General features: G+C 45.9%; 1 protein-coding gene and 1 long non-coding RNA gene across 2 annotated transcripts; one reads left to right on the top strand and one right to left on the bottom strand.

The window, feature by feature from the left end:
- Nucleotides 1–1023: 1023 nt before the first annotated feature.
- Nucleotides 1024–2519, top strand: LOC144100693 (uncharacterized). Its single transcript, XM_077633545.1, has 3 exons — nucleotides 1024–1464; nucleotides 1577–1756; nucleotides 1840–2519. The coding sequence occupies exons 1-3, from the start codon at nucleotides 1222–1224 to the stop codon at nucleotides 2248–2250; spliced, it is 834 nt and encodes a 277-aa protein (XP_077489671.1). The 5' UTR covers nucleotides 1024–1221; the 3' UTR covers nucleotides 2251–2519.
- A 13451-nt stretch (nucleotides 2520–15970) lies between these two features.
- LOC144102073 (uncharacterized) lies at nucleotides 15971–16366 on the bottom strand. Its single transcript, XR_013308166.1, has 2 exons — nucleotides 16260–16366; nucleotides 15971–16168 (listed from the first exon to the last, which is right to left on the bottom strand). It is a non-coding gene; the product is annotated as an uncharacterized LOC144102073 (long non-coding RNA).
- Between the last annotated feature and the right edge of the window lie 1429 nt (nucleotides 16367–17795).

The raw sequence follows: 17795 nt of genomic DNA, 5'->3' as shown, positions 1-17795 counted from the left end.
TCGTGGATGGCTATTACTCTCGGTCCCAGCAGCAGCCAACCGCAGCAGTCGACCGTGAAGCAGGGCCTTTCCCGCGACCGCCGATCATTTTGGGTTGCGAGTTTCTTGCTGATTGGCGTTACATGTTCGTTTAGCTCGAAAGTACTTAAAGATGTCACTGAGCACTTCACCTTTCAGAAGTCATTTCCTCGCTCCACGCGTCGCCGCGCGCCACCGTGTCAGCCATTTTGTTTGTTTACATTTTTCGGACTTGGGGTTGACTTTGTACTTGGCTTCGCTTTTGATGGCTGAAGTGCCGCAGAATGGCCAGAAATAATATTTTAAGCTTATAAAATTGCACAGAAATGTTCTCACCCGCTCTTAAAACTGTACACAACAATTTGTAACATATTTTATGCGCGTTCATGTGTTTGAATTGTACTATTTTTTTTTTTTCACTGATCGTCACTGCCATCATCTTCGAATGGCATCATTTTTTACCGTGTAGCACCGAAAGACACCGAATGACATTCGAGGCATCGAATGACATTCGATTGGAATGACATTAAATTTGCTATTGTGACAGGGGTATTAGAGTCCCGCTTCAAGGGCTTAGAAGCAAACCCATTGGGCTGTGTATTTTTCACAAAGACTGTACATACGGAGCAATCGTAGACGCATTAGTGGATGAATCCCTTTTCACGAAACTCCTAAAAGCGTGTCGTCACGAGAAATAAACCAATTCTCTAACTGATGAATCAGGCCATAGCTTATTTGTTAATCGGAAGGAATACTCTGTACTATAGCATTTTAGAGCGAACTTGCTCTACAACGCCGCACCACAATTATCAAAGGTCAACATTGGTGCGCGTTTGCCCCTTAGCCGGCGCAGCGGTGGCTTGTCAAGTGACGTCATACCACGTGACTCGCTGGGCAGAAGCGCCGCAGCTGTGCTCGCTCGCAGCCTCGCCGCTGTTGAACCACGTGACTAGCGGGGGTATAACAGCTGAAGCGTTTGGGTGCAGGTGGGCTGGAAACGCCGATTGGTCGGTGGGATGCGTGTCTGCGTGACGTTTTTTCGCTTCGCCCTCATTCTCAACCGGATGTGGGGTCGCCGCGCCTCTCTCGGCCTGTCCCTAGAGTGCCTAGGGAATCGCTAGGGCCGGCTGGCCGGCCGCCGCGCAGCATGGCATTCGGTTCGTGGGGCTCGGCAGCAGCGCTTGTTTCGGGAGCTGTCCAGCTATGGCTTTTTTGCGTGGTGTGCTCGTCGGCGACAGCCAGCTGAAATTTTTGTGCAGTTCTCGCTTGCGGCCTTCGCCGGTAGTGAGAACATGCACTTTCAGCTTTAGCGGCCACGACGCAATCAGCCTAGCTGAAATAATTCCCGAGACATGCTTTCGGCGCGCCGATTTTGTGGTCCTATATGTTGGCGGCAACGATCTCGACAGAGGAGATGACCCGCGAGAAATCGCCAGCCACATAAAGGTACGCATTTTATCTCAAATTTCGCTTCCAGCCACATAAAGGTAGGCATTTTATCTCAAATTTCGCTTCATGAAGTGCTGTACCGCTTACCTACATGTCTTGCGCATTCCAGGACCTCGTTTTGCTGCTGCAGGAGAACGTGGCCAGTGTCGTGCTGGTCTTCAAAGTCTTGCCACGCCATTTCGATGAGCCACGTAAGGCGCAATTTGAGGACCGCCGGCGTCGCCAGCTGAACCGCCGTCTGTCAGCCACGCTGAAGCGCTTGTCGGGCGTGCACATTCTCAACCCCGAGGTAAGGGTTGAACAACATTTTCGCAAGTTTTCTCGAGCAGAACTCACCAAATTGCGGCGCTTGTAACGTAACTTTTTTTGCAGCATCGTTTCCTGGATGCTTCTGGCAAACCGATGCTGTCCTTGTTTGCCGCAGACCGATATCACGTGGCGAGAGACCGGGGCATCGACCAGATGTCAAAGATTATCGTCGCGGCCCTCGTCAAGATGTACGGACCAGGGATAGCGTCGGCTTCAAGGGCAAGACCAGGAGAGGTGTACTTCGTGCACCGGTGTCGTACGTCGGTGCGGAGCCAAAGGGCACAAGACGGACCACTGCTGGGCCTACTGCTCACCGCGCCGCCACGCCGCTGCAGGTCGCGGTTGAAGTGCTCCGGCAAACGGCCCTTTTTAGGGCCACCTCATTGTTTCCTGGCAGATCGCGAGCGTCCCGTTTCGTGCCCGTATTCCCTCTCTGTCGAAATCGACGCCAGACATCAAAATCGCGCGGTGTGAGCTAGTAAATCGCTGGTAGAGACAAAAACTCGTGCTTGTATACAGACTTACCCATCTCCAGTGCGCCTTTGTTTATTTCCGTAGGCACTACTCGCGCTTTGTAGAAATCGACGCCAGCCGCGAAATTTTACATGTTAGACCTCGCTACAGCATTAGCGCAGCGTGCCTTCGTCTCTTTACGTTCTAACTTTTATGCAGCGCACCTTTGTTTGCTCGTTACTTTTGTTCTTTTCAGTCGTTTCCTGAATCCGTCCAAAGAGCCGGGCTAGGTGGATGATTATAGAACCACATGGCGATTGCACTGCATACAGCACGACTTTGGTCCCTGTGTTTTTAAATAAAAACATCAGATGTCGAAGGTCATGGTCGTGTCCGAGGATGGCTTCCACAGCTGGGGCCTAACCATAGGGACCGCACACGCTTTGTCGTCGTTGCCAAGTGGAGAGGCCCAAGATGGCTGTCATCCTTAATAAAGATCCCTTCTCGGGGCCGCTTTAGTGTTTCCTGGCAGATCACGCGCTTTCCACCCTGTGCACATGCTCTCATTTCCAATTAAAAAGGTCCTTTAAACCCTGCAGAAGGCATGAATTAGCAAGTGCTAATAACAAGATGTTGCATGGTACTTGAACAATAGCGGCTACAATGACAAAGGTGAAGAAGTGCTGGAGTTACACGGAAATAAAAAAGGTTGGGGGTGCCCACATAACAACCTGAAATGGTTTTGGACAGGACTCCTAGTTAATTGCATTTGGAAGAGAAAGACTAGGTTTAATTTTGCAGTGTAAGCTTGCTTCTCTAGAATGAACAGAGAACGTTGCCTCACGCTGCTTGGGCCACCTTCCTTGACCCAATGAAAAAAAAAAAAACAGGATGCCTCTGGGAAACTATTTGCGGAATCTCCGCCCCCCCCCCCATTCAGGAGGGAAGGGGGGGGGGGGTGACGGCCTCCTCTTTGTCGGGCTCGGCGCGACGCACGATGAACAAGACGGCGAAAGGAAGGGGGCTGTCGGTGACGCATGTTCCGCGCTCTTCGCTTAGCCAGCGTACAAGTCCCTTCGACAGCCTGAAATGCCTTCGGTGGGCATCGTCACGCATGTCGAAAGGGTTGTCATGCACGTGCGACCGCCGATAACATTCCTTGCAAGCTTATTAATTGCCGTGAAAATCACGTCCGCCCCGTATCTCGCCCCAATTTTTTTGAGCCGGTGTGAAATTCAATGGATGTATGGAATGCCCACCACTTGTATACGTCCACCGTCCTCTTTTTTACTAGCATGGGCCTCCCTCCTTTGAACAGGATCCTTTCGGAGATCTGAGCCAACTCAGATCAGGATACCCGGCTTCTTTCAGCCTCTCTACCTGCCCCAGGAAGCTAGCCTCCGCTCTGTGTGTACAGGATTTCCCAAGAGCTCTTTTAAGCATGAAGTCGCTATACCCGCCTTGACGAGTGTGGAATGCCCCTAACTGACGTTCAAGAGAGGTTTTTTTTTGTCCTAGGGTGATATTCCCAACAGACCCTGCTCTCTAGATAATGGATCCTGAGGTATAAAAACTTTTTTTTTTATGGCGCAAGGGCATCTATGGCCAAATACGCCTTGACACAAAGTATTTTCTTTTTCTCAAGGTGGGGTCAAAGACCCATTTCCCAAGCATTTCACCCTAAATAAGCCGAGCACCAGACCAGGGAAAAGCTTGTACCCATTGTATCCCCGGTGGGTACCCGGCGGCACTGGGGATCGAGCCCCGCACCTCCCGCATGCGAGGCGGATGCTCAACCACTTGGCCACCGCTGCGGTCGGTCTAAAAACTGTAGGGTAGCTGAGCTGGGTAGTTCGAAGGTGAATCTCAGGCCACTACTGTATCTTTGAAGATTTTGACGACGTCCGGAACTGCCCTGGGAGAGTTCGACTTAAGAATGATTAAAAAATCATCGACGTAACGAAACACTTTTAGCGCGAGGTCAGCAAGATTTTGTGCCAGTTCTTGATCCATCCTGCTCAAGTAAATATCGCTCAAAACGGGTGCCACACGGGAGCCGATGCACACACCCGATTTTTGGACGTACACCTTTTCGCCCCGCCCAACAACGGTTGACTCTAGGTAAAATGATAGCAGCTCCAGGAAACTTTCTATGGAAACCCCCGCACCCCGCCACGAACACCAACTCGTCATTGTCTTTTACAATGCAGTCTTTCACTCTCTTCATGAGCTGAGCATGGGGTAGCGAATAAAATAAGTCCTCCACATCGATGCTGAAGGTAGAGTACTTTTTCTTATCCAGCCCAGACAGGTACTTAACCACACTTGCGGAATTGTTCACCAAGAAAGGATCCGAAAGCTTGAGTGAGCTCAAATGTCGCCGTAGAAATCCCGACACAACATGCTGCCAAGTGTTGCGCTCGGATATGATTGTCCTGAACGTTCAGGGAATGGAATTTCACACCGGCTCAAAAAAGTTGGGGCGAGATACGGGGCGGACGTGATTTTCATGGCAAAGAATAAGCTTTCAAGGAGTTGTAGTGCTGTGCGAAAGAAGCTCGAGCCTGAGAGCAATCGTGCTGGAGCTGAGTGCTCGATAGCGCACAGACAGAAAACCAGGCTCACAGAGTGTAAGACTGGAGTCGTATACGAAGTCCCCCTCTCGTGTGGGAAGAAGTACATCGGCCAGACGGGTCGATGTATTAACGAGATGTTAGCAGAGCATCGCAGGTCGTTGAAGGGCGAACCTTCCTCTAATCTCGCCTTGCACTGCAAAGAGTGCAAAGATTGCTTCCCACGATTGAACAAGACCAGCGTCTTGTTTAAACACAGGGATCAGGTTTGCAGGGAGTTGGTGGAAGCGTACCAGATCAAGAAGGAATCAGATGACTGTGTAGCATCACCATCTGTAGGCCTCATTGATGGGGCGATGCCTTTTTTGCGCAGTTTCTTTAGCGCAAGCAGGCGGTGTGGAGCGCTAGCTTGGCAGGAGTGTGCCTGTGAGTTCGCTGTTTGTTTTGTATCTTGTCTCTGACGATGCGGAGATTGCTTTTAGGTTGTGATCAGTGGCATCACGTTACATGTGCCAAGATGGTGTGTGATAGGGTTTGCGCTTTCGGGTTTTTTAGCATGTTTTTCGCGGGATGAAGATGCATATATAGGCCTTTTTTCCTTGAATAAAAAATCGGTTGATAGTCTGCGCTCGTGTCGTGCCTTCTTGTTCTCTGTCTTCGTTTCTTTGCGCAGTTAAACATGACACATACCCAGCTCCAGTGCGCCTTTGTTTATCTCTGGGATGCCTCTGGGAAACTATTTGCGGAATTTCCGCCCCCCCGCCCCCCGATTCAGAAGGGGAAGGGGGGGGGGGGGTGACGGCCTTTTCTTTGTCGGGCTCGGCGCGACGCACGATGGACAAGACGGCGAAAGGAAGGGGGCTGTCAGTGACGCATGTTCTGCGCTGTCATTAGGACGAGCTGCCCGGCCTCTCCGCGGCAGCTCCCCTTTGAACCACCCCCCGCCTGTTCAATCGGAGGCGGGCGACGGCGGGGTGGTGTTGAAAAGGAGCGCCCTTGGGGTCAAGTGCCCCCCCATAGAGACAGAGACGGCCGAGCGCTTTGAATCTCGCGTATTGTTCGCGCCCGAACCGAACAAGACGCGGCGCGCGGCTGAGACCAATTTGAGTCAACCCAGGTCCAGATGTGGCGGTGGCCAGCCGATTTACCGGCTTCGGGCTAAGCCGCGCGCGAGCAACGCGCAATTCCCCTGGAAGGTCAAGACAAGCGGTCATGCGGGCACAGCGAAAGCGCCTCGCGACAGACGATCTGGCGACACAGCTAATTGAATACAGCGGGAGCGGCCGATCGTCAGCGAAAATCAGTCGCACGTGTGCGCGCGCGAAGCGTTGGTGCTTTCGTCTCCCGAGAAAGACGAAACCAACCGCACTTGTGTTTGCTTTCCTTCCGAGAGGAGAGCTAACCGAGTGCACATGCGGACACGACGCCGGGTGGTATTTGCTTGCCTTCTCCTGAGGGACCCAGGTAGCACCGAAACGTTGCAATAATGTTACATTTTTGTTGAAGACTATATTAAAACGCTTCTTTAGAGCGTTAAAATAGAGTTTTCTGCATAACACACGTTATATGTTAATTTTTAACGTATTACAATGAAACATGTAACGTTACTGCAACTTGGATAACATTTTTATAACACTATTCTAATGTTCGGTACTACCTGGGGAGAGAGTCCCGCAATGCTGTGGATGTAGGGGGCACGGCATGCAAACCTGGTGGGCCAATGATTCCGAGGGTCCATTCTCGGAATTCAATTGCTCATAGTAGTTTTGATGTTTTTTCATGCTATATATTTTTGAGAGCAGATTTGGAAATTTGCTGAAACTTGAAGGCGTGCCACGCGGCTCATGAACCAATCATGTGGTATATTGTGATTGGGTGACGCAAGGGATGGGCCGGGCCTTTAGGTCTTTAAAACCAGGGCCCGGAGCCATGGAAAAGGGTTCTGGGCTACGGTCTGATGTGATGCATCTTCGGCTATGCCGAGTAGGGGCCTCCCCTAGTGGTAGCCAGTTCCACTTTTCTGCTGTTTAACCTTTCTAACCTTTTTGCCACTTTTAACTTGTCTTTCATGTGTATCAATCTGCTTGCAATGTAAATATTTGTGTAAATACAGTCAAGTTATACTCCCCTGAAATACCTGCATTCTGCAAAGTCGCAATATCGTCTCTGACGGAGCACCTTTGGTGCCAAGAAGCCTTTGGTCATCCAACCAAGTAACCGTCTCGGGCGGTGAGCATTTCTGGTGCGAAGTCAAGGGACTTAGTAAGGTCTGCAAGGAAAGACCTTACGCAACTTTACTGGGGCATAGCCGCCTTTCCGAAATTAACCGTGACAAGTGCCTAGCTGTCTTTGGATTCCAGCGAAGTTGCAGCTGTACCTCCGAATCCTCCTCGCCCGTTCCCACGCGGCTTCGCATGCCATGTCGCCATGTGCGGTAAAAAGAACAGTTTGCAGAGTTTAAATGGTTCAAGTATGAAGCTATGCAATGAAGCCAATTACAGACTTCTGTACAACAGCTAGAGGAATTTCAAGAGCATGCTGTGTGATGCTAGTCAAAACTAATGCAGTCAACTATTATTTCGTATTTTTTTGACCAAACAGACATGAAATGTCTGAAGATGAATGTGTACCAAACACATCGGTGCATCAGTTAATTGTGATGCGTGAAAAAAATTGTACTAACTTATAAATGCCCATATGTCGTCATAATCAGGAATACTGAAGAATTAAGGAAAATAAAAAGTTTTTTTTTGTTCACGCTCACACACCTGCTACAAACATCTTTATACGCGTACGTAACAATTTATGACTCTGTAAGAAGCATTTTGGGTAAAAAGTACAGTATGGCAGAAAGGAATCTTTAGGAAATGCACTGTGTAGAAATAGCCATACCAATTTCATGTGATCGTTCGATAAATGTAACAAATACCGTGCAAACAAGCTCGCTGCATAGTATAGTTTTTTTGCAAGTTACTGGTTGCAGACCGCTCTGCAGTCACTGGACTGTGATTGTGTAAGTACTGCATGACAGTGCATGGATTGCACAGCAGTTGCTTGTTCATTTCGTTTACCACCATCATTTGTAAGAAGGGGCCATTTCTCATATACATGTGTTTCTCTGCGAGTGTCGTTCTGCGCAGCGAGCGTTCTTTTGTGCCCGCATGTGTGCTTTCGGTGAGGGAGGGCGTCCTTGGCGGCACCCTCCGTTCTGCGAACGGACCGATGGGCGCCCGCTTCGTTAGCTTATTGGTGTGGTCGTTAGGGCCGCGGGAAATGCCGCCGCTGCCAGAAGTACGAACCGGAGAGCCGTGCGGCGTCTCCTTTCAAGTGGACCCATGCACGTGTGCGGGTGAGAGTGTGTGTGTTTGTGTGTGTGTGCGCTTCCGGTGCACTGCAGGTGCGCGGTAAACTGCAGCGCTTGGAGGCGACTCAGTCAAGTGACAGACGACAAGGAACCCGTGAGAGTGTGTGTGCGATGCTATTTTAGCTTGTAAATAAGTTTTCGTAAATATACCCTTTTGTATTTCCTTCACATGAGAGTTTAATCGTTTCATTTCTTCAGCGCGTATTTGTAACATTAATTTAATCTTAAGCCTCATTTCAAACACAATGAAACAGGACCTGTAACTTTTTGACATGTTCCTTTTTGGCAGCCTCTAAAAATATTTCCGCATGAATGGGCTAGCTTAATTGTTTTGCAGCAATATAACCACGGGACTGCTGTAACTTGCAACATTTTCAAATTGTGTGAGCATCACAGCATGTGAGGGGTCACAACCATATCCTAGCTGTTTCTTGAAGGTCCCGTTGCTTTGATGGCAATGCTTGGACAACCATGACCATCTTCCGCATTCATGCGTACAGAGAATGCCCATTACGTGCATGCCTTTCTACCTATTAATGCCTTACAATGCAAACAGACAACAAATAAAAGGAAGAGCACAAGTACAGACAGTGTTTGTAGCCCACACTCTTCTTCACGTCAGTAAATATATATGGCACATACCCACGCGGGGGGATTTGCCAAGGTACAGTGGAGATTGCCAATGAAATATTTGCACGGGGGAAAAAAAAGACGTGAGGCGGCGGCGTAGAAGACTGAATCAGGATAAAAATTAGAAAATTCAATAAAATTTAAGAAATATGAATTACCGAGAATAGAATCAAGCATTTTAGACATGCAACAGAATTTTGTATGCAGCTGACAAGGTGACCGATCAGTCGCACTTATGTAATCATGAAGGTAGCCACAAACACTGCTTAACGGGAATTCCTTGGCGCTCGCACCGAACGAGAGAAGAACTGGAAGAGACAGAGGGAGTCCTAACCTCGAAAGAGGGACCTCCAAATACTGCTTTCCTTGAACTGCGAACCGCCGGCGAGAGAGGAGAAAATGACCTATTGTTTCAACTTGCCCACATGAGACACAAAGGTTTGTCGCAGCGAACCCGCATCGGCGCAAGTATAAATTTAAGTGAGGGATTTTGCATCGCAGAAGCGTCACTGACACCTCGCAACGCCTTGATTTACACCACTGGACATTCCATGGGTAATTTAAGTGGTGAAAATCCACGGTATTGAGCAACGGATCACTCAAGCTGGCTGAAATATGTTGGAACCGCTGGAAACGTGAAGTTTCCAACATAATGAGGTGAAGGACAGGAAAGATTACAGGAGCGCTGAGAGCTGACCTTGCCAATAAATCAGCCACCTCGTTAAAATAAACACCCGAATAGGCAGGTACTCAGACCAAGTGGATCTCACGCACTGTGCACGGAACATAAAACCTAAGCGACCAATTCAATAACGATTTTCCGGAATTTTGGAGACTAGAACTGAAAGGCAGTCTGCAAGAATGAGAACTCAAGCTACATGCCTGGGAATTAAGAGAAGAGCCAAAATAACCAAAAACTCTACGAAGAATATAGGAGTATAATCAGGGATACAAACAGAATAGCTCCAAGCCAGATCCTGCGAATATATCCCAATTGTAATGTTTAGTAGCTTCTTCTGAATTTAAAAGTAATGCTACTACTTTGAACTTTAAACTTTGGGGGTTCGAATAATAGCTGATAAATCACAGGGGGACAAAAACTGAATAACGGTAACAGAAACTTTGGCTATATTCAAGAAACATTACAAATGTCTTCCTTCGACGACTCTTCTTCCCGCACTGCCCCGTCCACCCGTTTTCTTCAGCAACTCGTTGCAAGGAGATCAGATCAACTTGAAGCGGAGCTAACAAATTCTGCGTGAACCTAACTTGCGGAAGCTGATAGCGTGGCCAATGCCTCCCATGCCTACTACGGATGGAATCAATACAAAGTCGAAGAAAAAGTATACCGCAGCACACATGATTGGAAGTGAAAGACGAATTTTGTTGATGTTGTTAGCCTATCAAAAGATGGCACATACCTACACTGGGCGATCAGCCAAGAATCCGGTGGCTATTCACCTGTACTCAGTTAAAAAAAAGAAAGCCGCGCGGGAACGCAATACTGGTGGATGTGCTGAATTTCAGGAACAAACGTATCGTGCAACAAGTAACAAAAATATTCGTGAATCAGATTTTACATTGCATAATGAACCATGACTGCACCAAAGCAATGAGATATAAGTGAAGCATTTCGTTGCTTTCGTGACAGAAATGAGTTATGAGGTTTGTTGAATAAAAAAAAGTGATTTTTGATGGCAGCCAGCATGAGCCATTTAAAGTTATAGCTCAACATTAGTCACATCTGATATAGATGACACGCATGCTTTGAAAACAAGATAATGTTTTTCTTTTTTTTTATGAGAAATGCACAGGCAGTTTCAAGGCTTGCTTCACAATTTCATTTCTGGCGTATACACAAAGGCATGTCTATAAATTATTCGTGCGTTACACCAGAACCAACACTACTTAAGTTGGTAAATCATGTTCATTACCTGGGTGTCATTAATAGCAAACATATACTAATGCTGCTAATCCTATAGAAGAACAAACAGCGGTTTTATGAAGACGTTAAATAATACGTGATACTGCATGTGTCCATCAGGCAATGAACTGTGCGGCAGTTTCAGTTTCTCTTCTCTTATTTTCAGTTTCGGTTGTCTTACTTTCAGTTTCGCTTCTTCAGAGTTTCAGTCACATGCATGTCTCTTGACACCACGTATACGTGACGCAAGAAAAGTAGAGGGGGGGGGGGGGTTCGGCGGAAACTTCGCGTCATCATGACATCGCTCGCTCCGATGTGTCGTTCGATCTTGCATCTACAATACAACAACGTGTCGACGAGGTAAACCTATGAGTTGCACGGGATCTTACGCCCCCTCGTACATTCCTAGAAACACCGGGCCAGTCACCAGTACCATGGAACCAGTGGAAGGCACTGTTTTCTACCTACTTTCAGGAGGCGTCTGGCCTGAGTTTGCTGCAACCCGGCGCAAAGCCATGCCTTTGCAGTCGCGCGGCGTCGAAGGTCAGCGTCGTTCCGCAATTAACGCCTCCTGCCACGAGCGCAAAATGAAGGAGCAGGGACCTAAATTAATGGCGATTTCCACTGGTCGTGCTGGAGCAGCTTTTCTTGCTCCGCGACGACGAATTCGAGTTCAACTGGTCGACCTGGACCGACCGCGCGAATTCCGCTGGTCGATTGGAGCAACTCCGTTCCAACGGAGCTCACAAGGTTGATACGCCGACCAGTGGCGGATCTGCTCCGAGGCGGTTTGGGGCGCTCTTTTGCGATTCGAGCGCCTCACTTCAGATCCAGCAGTGGAATTCGCCATAAGTGAAGTTACGAAAGGCGAAGATACGTTTCAAACCGCGCTCAGCACTTGCAACCGTCTGTCCTCAGCCACGACGGAACGCTACCGCGGTTCAAGATATGTTTACAGAAGCCTGGCGAGCCTGTCAGCTGCAGGTTTACATTGCTCAGTTACGCGAACCTGCGTAGAACTGCGACTTCGACAATTCCGTGAACACTGTTGTTCGTGATCAGCTCGTTTCTGGCGTTGCGTCGGACAACTTCATAGGATGGAATTGTTGCTCGAAGGTGCAGGGCGAACCGGGAAAAGGCGATTAATCGCTTGTACGAAGAGGCACTTTTTTTTTAAATTCAGTGGTCACTTTGGCGATGTAAAGTGCGCGAGGCGAAAGCCTTTCTGCGCCCACTGTGGCTGCTTCTTTTAATTTTTATTTAATTATTTTTAATTTTTCGCTTCTGAAACTGCATTGTCACATAAGTTAATTTTTCCTTTTTATTTTTGTTTCTTTAAAATTGTTATTTATTTTTATTTTTAACGTTTCGTGTTGAGCTATTAATTTACTTCACAAATTAATGTGTAATTACAAACTAATGCGCAATTTCTAATCACCAATTACTTCTTAATTGCTAAGACTATATGGGTTATATCAATTATTATACCATTGATGACGTCATAGTGTGACAGATTTCGCGGACGGATGGATAACGAGAGCCATTAAAGGCTTTCGCTTTAAATGTTTGCATGAAGTCGCCTATAGGCAGCTATTGGCTCTAGATTGCAGTTATTCGTTTCGGGCCCCTGATTATACACCTATATTCGCTGTTCATTTTCTAGGGGTTCAGTTGGCCCTATAGATAAGGTCTCTTGCATCGTTACTGATGTCATTATACTTGCTGACAGCCTTTCTGTCCTGACTCACTCGAAGGCTCGAAGGACGCTCTTCTGGGCCATTCTCTAAGATTTTTCATTCCACTACATGTTAAAGAAATGCGCTTTCACTGGATACCTGGACACTGCGGCATTGATGCTAACAAGACGGCCGATTTTTTAAACAAAATCTGCGCTTTGTGTGCCTGTGGTACCATTTACTCTAAACACTGTGCATTGACAACAGCTTGCTTCCAATGGTTCCTGCATCTGCATTTTTTCAGTCATGAGCCTCTTCGTGCTGCAGCGGATTTTCAACATTCCCTTGGAGTGTGCGCTTAAGTAGTTCATGGCAATTCGAGGTGTCTATGAAGTGGGATTCCAAATGTCCCCACTTTATAGACAATGATTCCAAATATGAAGTGGGATTCCAAATGGTCCCACTTGTTTTCAAGTGGTGCCACCTCAAAACAAGTGGTTTTAACAAGTGGTCCCAATTGTGGTCTCACTATGCAGGTGTTGTTGAGCCTCTGCGCAGGCTCTTGTGACACTACGTTGCTTTCGCTTGGGACTCTGAGGCAGTTCAAAGCTTTCATGAAGTGAAGTAACTACTTTCAACTTGTGACGTAATGCACTTGTTTGATCCGGCTCTACCAGTGGTCGTGATCACAGATGCTTAATTCAGAGCATGTACTTTCTTTTAACTTCAGATACTACAAAACGTTTGCAAAAACTGCTGGGTCAATAGCCGAAGCTAGTATAGGCCCAATGTACACATTTGTTATTACAGCAACAGAAGATGCCAACATGAAACTTGGTTATAAATGATCAGTGAACAAAGTATTAGCAAGCAACACTCAACAGCACAGGGCCTAAGACTGACCCCTGGAGGCACTCCAGCACACACAGGCTGTCGAGATGATTTTAAGTGTTTTATGTGGAAAAATTGTTTTCTGTTAGTAATGTAGCTTGTAAAGAAATCAAGAGTGGAATCCCTAAAACCATAGTGCTCTAGCTTGTGAATTAAAATGTTATGATTAACAGTATCAAATGCTTTCTTTAAGTCTAGGAACAAGGCTGCAGATATTTCATTAGCTTGTGAATTAAAATGTTATGATTAACAGTATCAAATGCTTTCTTTAAGTCTAGGAACAAGGCTGCAGACATTTCATAATTATGCAAAGATGAACATAACTCTTGAGACAATGCCATTACTGCTGTAGATGTAGACCTGTTATTTCTGAAGCCTTGTTGACAGTGAGATATGATTCTAGTTCTCTCCAAGTAGTAATTTAGTTGCTTTCCGACAAGTTTTTCGAACACAGTGTTAATGATACTCAAAACCGAGATTGGACGGTAACTGCCTGAATCATTACTATCCTTGTTTGTGAACTGGTATAGCTGCAGCGATCCTCAAAATATTTGCATAAATACCTTCGTAAACTGCATGATCCATTATTATTGATAGGAGTGGAGCAAGTTGGTGGATGTTCTCTTTAATGCTCTCAAAGTAATCCCGTCATGTCTGGTTGCCTTGTTTGCAACGAGTTTTCTTGATTGCTGTGATGTCACAATCGGCAACAGCTTGCGGTAAGAAGGTGTCATGAACACAAGGGTCATTAACAGAGCATGGTAGATTAGGGATATGAGCTACAAACTCAGGGCCAATGTTTGTGAAGGAATTATCAAACCTATCAACTGTGTTTTCATCAATGTGTTCAGGAACTACGCGCTGTTTTAACTGTCTACCGATTACGCTATTTCCCACATCCCACATTTTTCAGGAGTTTCCTTCTGCTTTCTGTATTAGCATACAGTTGTATTCTTTCTTTCTCATCTGTATTAATGCCACTCCATAGTTTCTGGAGGATCTGAACTTGTTTGAATAACAAATGTTTTCTTTTTGACGTTTCCACTTACGATACCATTGATCCTTCTCTTGTATAGCCTCAAGTATGTTCTGATTCATCCACAGGCACAAAGAATTGTTCGTACCTACGGGTAGTGCATAATGTGCATTTCGATATGGCAGACTCAAGAGCCTCAGCAAAATTTTCGAATTCAGTGTGAGCATTTGTATGATATATGTTGTTGAAATCTAAATTGTATATTTTCTCCTGCAAGAGTTGATAATTAATTCACGCAATTGGTGCAGAACTCATTCGAGCTGTTTTGTAGCAGAAATGTAATGGAGGCCTGCATACTGCTGCATATTTGCATCTCAACTCTCCCACGCTAAACACTCTGTGTATGGGCATATGAATATTGGCATGGGCGTGTGTATGGGCATATGAATATCAGCATTACTTTTCATGGGGGAGGAAGTTCGAATTGAAGCAGGTCATCAAGCACAGTTTACCCTATACTCATCACATGGAACCAGTCGTTGATCGACACGTAATATAAGATTGTCTGCATGACTAGATTATTCACTGATGATGCTTTGATTTACCTCAGTGTGATTGCTCATATGGACTGCTAATATTAAAGGTCACATCTCGATGAAACAATTTCTTGCTCCTTAATGTCTCTAATGCTGAATTCATCATTCACAGAGTACCCGAATATCCTCCAGATAGTTTCCAGATAACAGCTATTAGCGTGCTTATCACAAGATATAAATATCTTGGTGTTCATCTTAAGTCATACCTGTCATGGAATCAAAAGAATAACTGTGTGTTCTGCTAACACCTTCCTGGGCTTTTTTGAACATCTAGAATAAGCTCCTGTAAATGAAAAATGACTTGCATACATTACACTAATCCTAGCCCAAACCTAGAACATGCATCACACATTTTGTATCGTGAACAATGTAACCTAATTAGTGACATTGTTACAAATTATTTAGCGGCCGTAGGCAAATGTCAAGTGATGACCCGTCTATACTAATGTTTGATGCATCATTTCAAAGAAGATGTAAGCAAAAATTTTGTGTCTATACCACTTTAAGCTCAACTGTATACGCATATCAGGAGATGATAATCCAAGCTATTGTTACCAATGTAGTCTATTGTAATGTAAACAGTAAATATTTGTGCAGTGCTAATGCAATAATTATTTAATAAAAAAAGGCTCTGATGACTTGGATGCATTCTTAAAGAGTTTGCCATGCAGCTGTTCTAATGACTGTCACTATGAATTCAGGCTAATCTATCTTACCTATTAACTCAGTGAAATGCTGTGTGGCCCTTTCTGCAGATTCTACAGTACTGCAACAGTATAGCATTTTGAGCAGTGTTATGAACAGTGTTATTGTGGTCCCTTTGTCTATTTTGTGCACTCACTTAACTATATCTCAATTCACACATCTGTTCAGTTGTCACACCTCAGTTTATCTACTTTAATTTATGTGGGTGCTTAAGAAAATATGTAAACAATCTACAATGTATAGATTGTTTTTATTGGAAAAATAATTTACGATTGCTTGTGGTGACAATGCATCTTTAAAAAGTGTTGCAGCTTTGTTTATTTCTGCACTGCACGCCAGACAATGCTGGTAATGAATTCAAATCTCTGGATGCATGTACCTGCAAAGAGATTGGACGACAACGTAGTTGCAGGAACAAAATAAATATAGGTTTATTTCTGTGCTATGACAGGCAGATTGCAATATACTAGAATCTGAAGGAAAGGTAAGGCATAGTATAAGTTGCGATCTTCCAAGTATTTCAATAACTGATGCTAATGACATCTTCAGTACAATCATGAAAGGCCATCAATGTTGTCTTCACGTCTCTTTGGTTGTTTGTCACCTGAAAGACAATCACAACAGCGCAAATTAGAACAGTCGTCGCTTTTAGCTCTGCACACACCGAACTCTTATTTGACAGCGCATAATAGTACCATGTGCCACTTAGCAGAGTTGTTCAGAAAATGTCTGCATCAAGTTGCACCCTAACAGCAACTTTGTGAATTGCCAGCAATGTGTAGCCATGGACCTGAGGAAAAAGAAGCATGTACAGGTGGGGAATGTGTCAAGGCAGTGAAACCCCTGTTGGTCCGCGGGTGCACGCACCACTCTTACCGAGCACTCTGTACTTATAAGACACACCATGCCAGAAGGTTCCCTCATTTAATCAAACTTATTGTGCCTTTTGCAAGCTGCACACTTCAGGTGCTTGGTAAGAGCCTCCCTATCCGCCACCTGGGAGACGCGCTCTCTAGCAGTCAGGTTCTGCCGAGAGAAAAAAATGGTCTGGCTAAGCCAGATGCAGAGAAACCATTGTGCTGTAGGTTTCGCTTCAGTTGTTTAAGTGTGCAACACACTGAGCTGAAAGGAAAATATACTTACCTGCAGCATATATGGCCAGTATGGAGGTGCCTCTCGCGCTCTAACGCACACACCATCCTACTGGTACCACAAAGCTGCTGCTGAAAGGAAAATATACTTACCTGCAGCATATATGGCCAGTATGGAGGTGCCTCTCGCGCTCTAACGCACACACCATCCATCTGGTTCGAGACAGCTGCACACCTCATAGGCGAGGTCTATAAGTACACAGATGAACTTGTAGACGGGTTGTAAACCAGAAGAGAGGGCCATAGAGTCGATCTCATCTTTCATATGTAGTTGTGTCCTGGAGATGTTATTATAACAGTTGCCTCATCATTGCTGTTAAGGATTTGCTTTTTTATGTTCTCCTTCTGAAGCTCAGTTGGCTTTGAAAAACTTGTACCTGAGCTGGACAGCCTCTGCTTCTTAGTGGAATGAAACCTGACTTGGTGTTCGATTTTCTTGTTTGCAGGCTCCCTTGATGTGTGGGGCATTTCTTGCTTCTTAGTGCCTTCATAAATCTTCAGTACAGGGTCCAAAAGCTTGCTGGCCTTGTTGTGCACTTCTTGAGGAATTTCTTGCTCTGCGACATACTCTTTGAGCAATTCCATCTTGGCCAAGACCAAGTCAGATTTTGTCATGCTTGTAGAGGCTTCTGCTGTTTGAACACTTTCCAAAATGTGGAAAGCCTCGCTTGCCTTTGAATTGGATGACACTGCTTCAGTAGCTTTCAGGATCTTCTGATCTCTTCCTTCAGGTGCGCCAGCGATGACCACACAGTGAATGTGTTTGCAGATCGTCAAGCTCATTCGGTGCTCCTCACAATCACATGAATAGCTATGCACACACACCATGCACTCGCTGCACTTCAGAGGGCAGCAGGCACTACCTTTCTCTTTTGAAATCCTGTATGTGAGGCCTCTTGTGGACTGGGATTGCACAGTCCATGTTCCATCTTCATTCCTCTTGGCAGGCGTAGTAATTGCCACAGCAGATCTGTGGTTCTTCTCGATCCGGCTCATCTTGCTCGTTCTCTTTGCTTTCACAATGTGTTGTACCCTCTTCATCAAAGACTCGTATGTCATGTCCATCAGTGCAGTGATGAG

This window comes from Amblyomma americanum, chromosome 8 (assembly GCF_052857255.1).
Source record: "Amblyomma americanum isolate KBUSLIRL-KWMA chromosome 8, ASM5285725v1, whole genome shotgun sequence".
Lineage (NCBI taxonomy): Eukaryota > Metazoa > Arthropoda > Arachnida > Ixodida > Ixodidae > Amblyomma > Amblyomma americanum.
The sequence above is the reverse complement of the archived record's forward strand: the minus strand, read 5'-3'. Positions and strand labels throughout refer to the sequence as shown.